We start from the raw sequence: 12318 nt of genomic DNA on the forward strand, positions 1-12318 counted from the left end.
TCTCTTTTCCCTCTGTAGAATGTCACTCCTCCTGCAGAACCTGCCAGGGCAGAGGACCCTTCTCCTGCTCCTCATGCGACACCAACCTTGTTCTGTCCCACCTGGGCACCTGCAGCACCACCTGCTTCCCAGGGCACTATCTCAGTGACAACCATGCTTGTCAGCGTACGTTTTTAAAAATGAACTTTCTCCTTTTTCTTGTTCCTCTGAAGTCATCAAAGGAAATGTGAAGTTCTTGCTTCTATATTCTCACGCAGTAACCTTCATTTTTATAAACGGAAAAAATTAGTCTGCAAACGCATGTGGATGCCATTAGCAGATTATAACTCAGATATCAGCTTGATTGGAAGTGCTAGGCTGGGGATCTCTGCAAGTAACAACTGTGTGATCTTGGGCCAGTTATTTAACCTCCCTATTCTCTAGTCATCTCAAAAAATAAACTGTTAGTCTATTTCACCTTATGGTTTCTCTCAGCAATTCAATTCCAAGATCCTGAGAGAGAGTGGGTCTTGTTCTAGAACACATCAGTGACCCAAACACTTCTCTGGATTTAATTTGTTTCGACATGTATTTCTTGAATATTGACAATGAGCAAGACCTGACATGCTGCAGAGCATTTAGTTTCTGCCCAAACAGTAGTTATTTTGTCTTGCATGAGTGTTACTTGTATAGATGTCTTATTTTTCAAATAAGTCAAAATATGATTAATCACCTGAATCAAGGAAAACGAAGAGTTAGGATAAATTAAGGAAAGGACAAATCTGAGTGAAAAAAAAATTAGGAAATCTTTCACAGATGAAGGAACACTTTTGAGATAGGCTCAGGTGGCTTACTTTATCTCAATCAGTGAAGAATCATTTGCAAAAAAACTTTTGTTATACTTTCTCATTTTGAAAATGACAGTTAACAAATACAATGTTGATATTTCAATTTTATGTCCTAGGAAGTGAAGGAATTATAGAGTAATGGTTACGAGAGTGGGCTCTAGAGTTGGGTAATTGAATTTCAAATTCTACCTGCCACTTTGTGACCTTGAGCAAGTGAATTAATGCCTAGGCCTCAGTTTCTTTTTCTGTCAAAGGGGGATTATAATAGTACCTACATCTGATATTATTGCACTGAGCGCAGACCCCCAGCATAGAATAAACTTTCAGTATAGCCCTTGTTGATGTTGTTATCAATATCATTAGCATCACTTGGAATGAGAACCAAACCAAGCAATAAAAGATATTTATATTTTTTAGGAAGAAAGATATTGCTAACTAATCAAAGCTAGTTTATTGAGACATTTGCAAGAATTTGCATTTGAAATGAAGTTATATGGAACTCACGATTTTGCATCATTTGTTGAGATACCAGACATAAAAATTCCTTTTTGAACTGATGAAAAGATTTCTTTAGTTTTGTAATAAAATCTTTGCTTGGTATAAATCAATTGGCTGCCAGAATCTGTAGATTCTGTAACACAAGAGACGCGAATGAAATACCTGCACGTTCTATTCATGAGCAAGAGAGTGTCGGTGGAGAAATTGTGACTTAGATTTATCAGGCTCTTCGCAGCAGTGGAATCACAGAAATAAAAGTTCAAAATAAAAGTAGAATACTTTATAAGACTATAGGTCACAAAAATATGTTGCACTGAAATACTTTTCTTCTGGGAAGCTTTTGCCTTGGTGCAGCTTGATCTCTGCACAAATGCGTTTGCCATGACAGCATGTAAATAGGATTTTATAGACTTTCCATTAAATTAAGAATCTCCTAACTTTAGTTCTTTGCTAAAGCTTAAGTTTCATTCTTTCTTTCTAAGATTGAATAAAGCATGCCCCTAAGTTGAGATATTTGAGTATTTAGTATGTAAAAAAAAAAACAAAAAACAAAAAACGAAACCAACGTCTCTTTCTAATACTCATCATTATAGACAATTATAGGCCTGACAATTTTAGAAATAATGTAGTAAAGGGCTTTTAAGGAAATATAATCAGTATTAAGGAGTGGTATTAGTAACCATATTGTAGGAGAAAGTAAGCACTGGAGAGCTATCTAGATTCTGATTATGGAAACCCTTAGAAATTACAAAAGGAGCTCTAAAACTTAAGGAGGACTAGCTGAGGCAGGAACTTTTTTAAAAAGATGATAAATGAGGTTCCCAGCACTTGAAATTATAGTGCTTTAGAGTAGGAAGAGAACTTGGGGGCTCCCCGAGCCAACTCGGCTCCCAGTGCAGAGATTCTTTCTCGTTACCCCCAGCATACTGCTATAGATGAGGAAGGAAGCCAAGTCCATTTTTTGGGGGGGGTGGGGGGGCGGTGCTAGTGTCTAGTGTTTGGCAGTTCTTTCTCATCAGCTCTAGAACTTCCCCTGTAGCAATATAGAATAAGTCTCCTCCTTCTTCCACATGATTACCTGCAAAAGTTTGAAATTAACTGTCGTCTTCCATTGCTCTGCTCCGGGCAGAACTGGAGCCAATGGAGTATTAAGCAGCAATGGATGACCATCTCTTAGAGCTGCAGTAGTCAACAAGCCTATTTAAGAGGGAGAATGGACTTCATGAGCTGCGAGGTCCCTTCCTCCTCAATGAACAGTGGTTAAAGTATATCCCAGCTTCTCTCACTGGTTTCTGGTCCACTCATCTCTTCCTTCACTGTCCTCTTGGCATTTTCCATGGGTCAGTGACCTCAGAAAAACTGTACCTGCTATTTCGGATGTGGTCGCATCAACATGGTTGCAATAGGACCATTATCTTGTGAGGTATAAATATCATAAGATAGAGAAAATACTCCTTACCCACATTCTTCTGATGATGGAAGCTGAGAACCAGATTGCCTTGGAGAGGGATGAGGGTTAATGAGAGAGGAGGAATGGTTCAAAAAGAAATGGTGGAAGCCTCGTGCTCCTCAGTGTGACATTATTGCCTCCCTCCAAATTCTCTTTTAATGTTTCAAATTGCTCAACATGAATCCATTCCTTTTGGAAGTCAGTGAAGGGCTGAGTTATATACATCTGAGGTTCCAAGGGAAATGAAAGACTGTATCGAAGGATTCGAGAAGATAAAGGGAGACAGAAGCTTGAGGAAGTAAACTATAGGAAACTCTCAGCTGGCAGGACAGGGAGTTAACCTGTCACTCCAGGCTGAGGACTAGCATTTGGATTCCATTTTGCAGCTCCATGTCAAGCAGAGAGATCCAGCTGACATTTAGGTTACATGAGGGCTCGTTAGCTTAGGATTGTGTTAGTTTCTTTATTAACCATATCACACTTTTAGTAAGCTTTTAATTAACTACAATTCTTAGATCATTTTGTATAGGAATTGCTGTCTAAGGTCTTCTGTATCCTCTATGCAATTAGTTATAGATCATAAATGCAGGAGTTATGGCTTAGTTTATTTTATCTGATTACTTTTAGTTTCTGGCTTCAATTGGCTAAAATAAGTTTGAGTTATTATTCTTTTCGGCTGGTGAAACTTAACTATGTGCATTTCCTATATAGATATATATATGGCTTATTTAAATATCATTAGAATGATTTCTTTGTTTTCATTAAAGTCATTAGTAAAAATATTGTTCAAGTAAAAATATTGTTCAAGTAAAAATTTAAGACTTGATTATCATACTCCACTAGACATTTCTTTTACCAGTTACAAATATTTACTGATCCCTTTTTAAGTATGCATTTCAACCGTCTTCAAAAACACTTTTGACTACTAGACCCCACTTTATTTTTATATTCATGAGTTTATCTTTGGACCTTTGGTCAAACATTGCCAAAATTAAGATACACTGTGTATAGAAATCCTAACCAAAAAATTGAAAAAGTTTAGTCTCATGTAAGTTTCCCACAATTAAAATTATTTTTTAATTATTCCCGAAGTATCTGCAAATCCTGTCTAGAATTTTCCTAGGACTTTTAATTATAAATCTATATACTATAATGAATATTTTATACCAATAGCTTTTCTTATAGATGAAACAAGAGGATTTTCTTTTATAGGGAAGTAATTTTCTTGCACTGTGCGTCATGTTTTAATATCCCATTGATCTAGACTCACATGATCACTCTCTAGACATTCTCTTTGACATATACTTAGAGAAGACTGCAGAATGAAGCAGAGATGCTAGTGCTTGAGTATATATAATTAAAAGACCTGGCTGCTTTCACTTATACAGCAAGTGTTTTTTGAACACCTACAATATGATAGATAACCAGCTAGGTGCTGGGACTGTTCAAAAGGAACAAAACAAACCTGATCTTTACTTTCATGAAGCTTACAGCTTAAAGGATACAGATGTGAGATAATCAATTACATGAAAATTGTTATGTATGACATGAAGGAAATATACAGAATGTTATAAGAGCAGTAACTAGGAGACTTAGTCCAGACTGGAGAGTCAGGGAAGACCTAGAAGAAGAGACTGAAGAATGAGTAAGAGTTAAAGACAGGAGACGTGGAGATTATATTGACAGGATTCAAATATGTGTATTAAGATTTCTAGGTGGAAAGAATAAAGAAAATGATGGAAGAGCAATATTTGCAGAAATGAAGGCTGGAAGTTTTCTAGGATTGAAGAAAAATATGAGTTCATAGATGAACTTGACCTCTGAAGCCTGAGTAGTATGAATGAAAAAATCATTCTGGTGGGTACATGGAAAATAAATTGCAAGGGGGTCACACTGCATGTGAGGAAGCCAAGTAGGAGGCTATGGTAGTAGTCCAGAGGGAGATGATGGCTTGGATGTATTGATGGCATTTGTGGATATGGAGAAAAGCAAAAAGTCCTGAAAATTATATAGCAGAGTTCCAGTAAATAGGATCCAGTAAATGATTAGATTAGGAGTGAGAAAAATGGGGAAGAGGAGCGGAATCATCAAAATAGACTCCCAGGTTTCTAGCACAGATGGCTGAGTAGATAGAGAAATGCCAATTACTAAATTAGGGAAGATGGAAATACATCAGATCTGGGGGTCATCCCTGTATGCCTGAATTAAGTGGCTGCTAAGAATCACTAAGCTAGGTCACCTGTAAGTTTTTTGTATCTTATAATATGGTATTTCCTGAGCTCCACAATAATCTTGAAGCCTAATTTTAACCTTGTAGAATCAAATTCTGATTCTACATCATAAACTATAGAAGGGGCTTGATTCCTTAAGACATAAGGTTCAAATAAAATCTCTATACTGTCATTCCAGAGATCTTGGAATAAGTATAAATTCCATTGCTGAATCACAAGGCAATTCGGATGTGAAATTTCTATTCTTGTGTTTGTAATTTATCTTTCTTGGAAAAAAAAAAAGATTATCTTTTTTATCTTGGAAAATAAGACTAACATTTTCTGTTTCTGTTGATCATGGGGGAGTGTTATGGGCCATAATTAAAGAACAGGTTGGAGAAGGCTTTGTTCCTTCGAAGCATCTGTCCAGGTTTGATCACTGCTTCAGTATTTGCAATTGTAATCACCTGGTCATTTTCTTTCTCTATCTGCTCAGCATGCAACACACATTGTAGAAGCTGTGATTCACAGGCCAGCTGTACCTCCTGCCGAGATCCACAAGGTCCTGCTCTTGGCGAGTGTCAGTATGAGAGCTGTGCCCCACAGTACTATCTTGACTTCTCCACCAAGACATGCAAAGGTAAAGCTCTTCCTGAATTGCACAGTTCTTTCATTCAGTGATACCCCTTTATGAATGATGTTCAGTCTCCCACATTGGGAAAATGCTGTCATCATACATTTAGACTTGGTAGCAAGAAGTCATTATGCATGCATGTATTCATTTATTCATTCATTAATTTATTTGTTAAACAACTATTTTTGAGTGCCTACTATATGCCAGACATTGTACAAGATATTGGTACCTAGACCAGGGGTGGCAAACTGGAAACCCTCAAGTTGTATTTGACCCACATAATATTCCAATGTTTTAAACTTTTTAATATTTGCCTTTAAAAATCAGAAAATTTCACATACAAAAATCGAGATTTTTCAGTTTCTTTTGGGAAAAATCGGAAGATCTAACAATACTGGATTTGCATTCTCAAAATGTAGCAGTAGCTGGGAGATGAGTAACTGTCATTTTCATTGGATAGAACATTTCTTTAGGTTACCATTATGTCACACCAGGCCTGTTTCAAAGATTTACGTTACCTTCCTGAGCTCTGTAGGCACTCGCATTTACAACTTTACATTGCTAGACTCTGTGCTTAATGAGGCCAGGAGTTATTTCTGATTTGGTCATCTCTGCTTAACATACTAAAATGAATAAAGACATAGTCCCTGTCCTCAAGGAGTTTATGACCTCAAGGAGTTTTGACATTAAGGAGGTAATGTCAAAAACCAAGTATCTTTTTTCTTGTTCTCCAGTGGTTAGAATTTTGGGGGCTTTTGCTCTTTAAATGGCAGTGCTTAGCCAAACGGAAAGCAGAGTTAAAGGATGAATTAGCCTTGCTCATGTTCTATTTCCCTTCTCCATTCCTCCATTCCATGTTTCCCTCTATCTCTCTCAGTTCTGCCAGGGAAGCTTGGGCTCAGATATGGAGGTCGAACATCTGTCAAATAAACTTGGGATGCTTTAAGCCTTAGCAAAATTGCACACTTTCTATTCCAAGAAATTCTACTTGGTTGTCAATTTAGGTGGTCTATGCTCAAGACCATGGAAGCTTTTCTGATTTTTTTTTCCCTTCTAGCCAGTGGTTGTTAGTTTGTGGTGAAAAACAAGATTATCACAAATCCTCCCTGTTGTAAATGATTTCATAACCATGCTGGCAGTTTTCAAGGCACTGTTTTAGTCATGTTCCCTCAGGACTGATTTAGCCAAATAAATGAGTGAGATTAACTTTATAAATCTATTTGGAAGCACATGTACTGTCTTGCACATTTACCTGCTTTCCTGGGACTTGGAAATATTGCATCAAGGAAGAGAGAAAGGTGACTAATGAGAGGTTTCCTTAGCCTCTTAGTGGGAAGGGAAGGTAGGGGTGAGGCAGCCCCAAGTGGAGCTATTTCTCCAAGATAAACAGTTCAGCAGCAAACATTTATGAAGCTGTTACTATGTGCCACGCAGTGCACTAAGTTCTTTACTTGCATCATTTCATTTAATATTTACAATAGCCTTATGCGAAAGGTTTCATTCTTATCCCTATTTTATAGATAAGGAAACCAAAGCCTAAAAAGTTTAAGGAAAGTGTGTAAGACATGCAGATTAGAAGTGGCAAAGCCATGACTTGCATACAGATTTACCTGACTTCAAAACTCAAGTGCTGGGAGTGGGGAGATAGATGAAGTCAAAGGGGTCAAATATGTGGTGATAGAAAGAAATCTAACTATGGGAGGTGAACACACAGTGTAAACATATATATATGCCTTACTGTTAAAATGTACAGCTGAAACTTACTGGATTTCATTAACCAATGTCACCATAAAAAATAAAAAAATAAATAAAAAATAAATTTAAAAAAACAAGATGGCTTAACCATGCCATCTTGTCCCATCTTTCACACATAAAGGACTTGCCTTACCAGCTAGAGCTTTGGCTTTCAAACACGAGTTTTCTGACTGCATCTGAACTGCCTGAGGCATTAAAACAATAGCAACAACATCAATAACTATAATAATCACAAGAACAAAAACAACAGTAGCAGCAACACGTTTTCCTGGGCCCCAGTGCCTGAGACTGACTTGGTAGTTCTTAGTTCTGACATTAGTCTGATCATCTGCATTTCTAACAACCCTGCAGGGTTGTTTGGGTGCAATTCTAAGGCTGGGACCCACTAGCACATAAGCTCCTCAAGGGCAGGGTCTGCACCTACCACTTTGTACCACTGTTCAGTGCTGTGTGTCCTGCAGGTGCTTGGTGAATGAAGGAACATGCAAGCCAGTCAGTATTTCTGCTCTACATTAGACTATCTGTTATTTTTATAAGCCCTGTCTTTCTGCACAGTTCCTTTATGCCCTGTTTAATTCTACAATGTCATTCTTCCTGTCATGTTGTCAGCACCTGATTTTTGAGAAATAGAGTCACACAGCTGATGTTGGTGGAGGCAGCAGCTGCATTCCCAGTTGATCTTTTACCTCTCATGCATTTGGAAGAGGTCCAGTTAGGTTTGTGAAGCATATTGGCCACTCCCTAGAGCAGACTTTGCATGAAGACTGAAACTCAGGGATAAAGAACTCTGGGGCCCATGGAATAAGAGCAACTTGATCTGGTTCCTCAGTGGCCCCGCTGACAAGCAGGCTCTGCAGGAGCACAGAGTGATCCTTGTACGAGCTCATGTCTAACATAATTAGGAAACACCAAACCTCAGAGAGGCATTCAGCTATTACAAGCAGAGCCTCGTTAGAGCTCACTTATCTGACATCTCTCATGTTGTCCTTACTTTCTCCCTTGCAGCTGCAGACAGCATCCTCATAAATTAGGTTCCGGGACCAAGGGTGGATAGGAAGGAAGGTGATCTAATGTGGACTTTCTTTATAGAGTGTGATTGGAGTTGCAATGCATGCAGCGGGCCTCTGAGGACAGACTGCCTGCAGTGCATGGATGGCTACGTTCTGCAGGATGGGGCTTGTGTGGAGCAGTGCTCACCTTCATTTTACCGGGACTCGGGCCTCTGCAAGAGTAAGTGTCTGGAGCCCCTGTTCTGCGCTCATCCAAGCTTCAGCCTCCTCTGGTTTTACTGCTTGGAGAAGGAGGCTGTGGCAAGTTTCCATTCTGGCTTTTTCTCTAATTTCTGCTTTCTTTCCTAAGAGCTTTTCTTTGATATAATGAAAATGTATCTCTTTTCTTCTCCCATGCCCAAATACAACATTTGCTAAGATCGAAAGTCACTGTGGGAATTTGGGGGGTACATGGCCACATAAAAAGGTATGTTTCTACCATTACTTTTGGATTTCCTTAAACACTGAACAGTCCTGTCCTCCAGATGGAGAGATCTGTGTACTCTGGTCACCTGAACACATGGAAAGACCACATTATTCCACCATCTCCCTCCACAACTCTCCCTATACCTTATGTCACACCATCGCCTTTTCCTGGCCCAGTACCCCCTTCAGCCTTAATTTAGCATCACAAAATCTTCAGACCCCAAAATTCCCACCCAAAGTAGACATTCCCGGGAACATTCTTAGGGGACTCTGATAACTGGGTGATTCAGGAAAGATTGATACTTCAACAAAAACGCTACAAAGAGCCAAAAACTAGTTAATAATAACAATAATGGCTAATATCCATCAATTTCTAATTTGCCTATGCCTTGTATTTTCCATTATTTAATTGATCTTTACCCAGGGAGCTGGGTGGGACAGTATGTCTTCTTCCATTATGTAAGAGAGAACACTGAGGCTCACAGAAGTGGAGTGACTAGTTCTGTCACTCAGCTGGTAAGTACAGTAGTCACAACCGGAAGCCTGGCTCCTGACTCCTAATCTGCTGCTCTGCCCAGCACCACAGGTTGTATGGCTCATCATGTCTAATGCTACCTCTTCAAGAGGGCCAGGAGCCCCTTGCAAAGCCATACACATTCTTGTTGATTTGACTTCTGTCTTTCAGGCTGTGACATCCACTGTCTCCAGTGCCAAGGTCCCCATGAGTGCACCCGCTGTGAAGAGCCATTTCTCCTCTTGGAAGCCCAGTGTGTCCAGGAATGTGGGAAGGGGTACTTTACAGATCATGCAAATCGCAAATGCACAGGTAACTTGGAGACTATGCTGAGTTCTCTGGTAGAAGTGAGAGCAGCAAGCATGTCAGGTAACCAAAGAGAATCAGAATTCAAAGCAGAATAAAAGCCCAGGGACCTTGGCCTAAGTAATTGATGGCTTCCCATGCATGCCTGCCAGTTGCTGGTTAAATAGAATATAGAAGTACAAGCCAATAATTCTCTTGTACAAATCAATATTGTCCCTAAAGGTCTTTATGGAAATGAAGCCAATATTTTATGGAATGTAAAACTTATATTGAACTAAGTTGCAGTATGCATTAAGAATGGATTATTTCTGTTGCTATGGGCACAGAATTTTCAGTGTGTAGACTAAATTACTGGTGATCTTGATATTGCTGTAATATTTTTGAAGAGTGGGAATTCTGGGGACAATTTAGTGAGACACATTGACCTTTTATTATGAAACTAAAGTTAAACTCAAAGTCTTAATCTCCTTGTCCATTGAGTTATTCATGAGAGTTTACTCAATGTGTTCTCATCATTTCTATCAAAACTTGGTATCATGTGCTGCACTTTAAAGAGAACCCGACGTTTAATAATAGTGTCATTACCTAGATATGGCATTTTATATTTCATCAACTTTCCTCCATCTGCATTATCTCATTTAATATTCACAAGATTGGCAATATCACCTGGCAAAATATGGCAGACACTATGAATCCTGTTTTACAAGTGAAAAAAACAAAAAACAAAAAACAAGGCTTAAGAGTATTAACCAGAACAACATAAAATCAGATATTAAACTCCAATTTTTTATGCTAAACCAGGGCTCTTTAAACCAGACCGTTCTGCCTCTCTCTAACAAATCTCAATTAAAGAAGCAGAAAAATTAGGCTGTGAACACTTGATTTGTAGAAAATTGTTAACTTGACCCGAAGAAATAATCTATGGTCCTTTAAATAGCTTGTTCTCCTCATGCACTTAAAATAATAATAGTAAAAGTAATAAAGGAGGAGCAGTGATAGTAGTAGTGTGATTGAGTCTTTTTGTGTGCCAGGCACTGTTCTGGTCATGACACATTGTAACACATGTAATTTTCCCAACAGTCATTTGCAGTAGGTGCTATTAGTTTCCCCATTAAGATGAGAAAATTGCACCACAGATTAAGGAAGGAACTTGCCCAAGTTCAACAACTGGTAAGTGGTAGAAGAGGAACAGTACCTAGAAAGGGCCTATGCTCTTAATCATTATAAACTGCCTCTCTTACAAGTCAGTATGGTTAACTTTTTAAACAATCCATTTATGTGAAACATTTTCAGATCATAGTGTGCACCTCCCAATCCTTCTGAGGATAGATCAGCTCTGTATGACATTTCTTAGGAAACTGTTGGAATTATCTTTTGCTGCAGTTGGGGATCATGTGTTTCTTGTGCTCTCACTCTTCATTTCTTTATCACTGGTGGCCCTAGCGGGGTGCCAGTGCCTTTGTTTTGCCTCACTTAGCATGTCCTCTCTTCGATAGCCTGCCCTCAGGGGTGTTTGCAGTGCAGCCACAGAGACCGATGTCACCTCTGTGACCATGGGTTCTTTCTGAAGAGTAGCCTTTGTGTTTCCAACTGCATTCCTGGCTTCTCTGCCCACTCCTCTAATGAAACATGCACTGGTAAGTGCTTTTCCTCTGATTGTCTGGTGAATTCACCTGTAATTTCTCCATGCAAAGGCTGAGTTTGCCCATACAATTGGCTCACATGATATAAAATTCAGGATTCGCATTTTATATCATTCGAAAAAAACCCTGGTGCTGCTAAGAATAAGGAACTCTTTATAGAACATAGAAAATTGGAAAAAGTTAACTTCCAAGATTTTTGGAGGGAGAGAAAGAAGCAATCTGTGCTTTAAAAGTCACAACTATCAGATCAGAAATTTGGCATAAAACTTAGTTATGTTCCTGAACCACAACCATGTTGTAGAAAATTATATCTATACTTATAGCTGTAATTTATTTATATTTATATAAACTTGTAGAGCTAATTATGATAGGGTACAATGGTGCATCCTTTGTGCACCATTACAAATAAATAATAAATTGTGTGAGGAACCTGCCCCATTAGGTTCACAAACTCAAAGTGAATGGGTTTCGAGCCACACTGTTCGCCATTCAGAATAAAGAAACAAGTAAGGGAATGGAGCTAATCTTGTCCAACACATTGGCAGACACTTCATCCTAAACAACAAACAGAAGCAAATTTAAATTTAATCTTAATTTTGAACCCCCCAAATTTTGTAGGTGAATGAAGCTTAGGAGTTCTGTTATAGCTGAGCATTCCTTGGCTTTTGAGTGTCCTTCATCAATAATGTGAGGCATATTTTATCACTTGCAGTCAGTCATATTTTCCATCTCTATTTATAACCTCTGAAGATATTAAGACTTCATATAGGAAAAATTATTTTTGGCTTGTTTTATTGTGATCTTTCTGGAAACACCAAGTACACAAGAGTCAGCTTATTTCTCTTGGAATGTTATACAAGTCAATGTGCAAAAATGAATTTCACTTTCATTAGAATAATTTTACAGCAGAAATAGTCCCCTGACACAGTATTCCCAAATTGTCCTGATGGACACATAGAAGGAAACACTACCAATTCAAATCTAGGCAAAACAACTTGCAAGAGAT

At 38.5% G+C, this 12318-nt stretch overlaps 1 protein-coding gene across 5 annotated transcripts in view; it reads left to right on the top strand.

Moving 5' to 3' along the window:
* Positions 1-12318, top strand: part of FRAS1 (Fraser extracellular matrix complex subunit 1) — a 409779-nt gene that overhangs the window by 253511 nt on the left and 143950 nt on the right. For 4 of the 5 annotated variants that reach the window (XM_039845532.1, XM_039845530.1, XM_039845531.1 and 1 more), the window contains 5 exons: positions 19-165; positions 5482-5625; positions 8464-8604; positions 9535-9675; positions 11166-11306. In XM_039845532.1, coding sequence (XP_039701466.1) covers positions 19-165; positions 5482-5625; positions 8464-8604; positions 9535-9675; positions 11166-11306 — 714 coding nt within the window. The remainder of the gene's footprint in view (positions 1-18; positions 166-5481; positions 5626-8463; positions 8605-9534; positions 9676-11165; positions 11307-12318) is intronic. The other variant, XM_039845534.1, reaches the window with a different exon arrangement.

The sequence above is a fragment of the Pteropus medius genome, unplaced genomic scaffold (assembly GCF_902729225.1).
Source record: "Pteropus medius unplaced genomic scaffold, Ma_sr-lr_union100, whole genome shotgun sequence".
In the NCBI taxonomy this organism is placed as follows: domain Eukaryota; kingdom Metazoa; phylum Chordata; class Mammalia; order Chiroptera; family Pteropodidae; genus Pteropus; species Pteropus medius.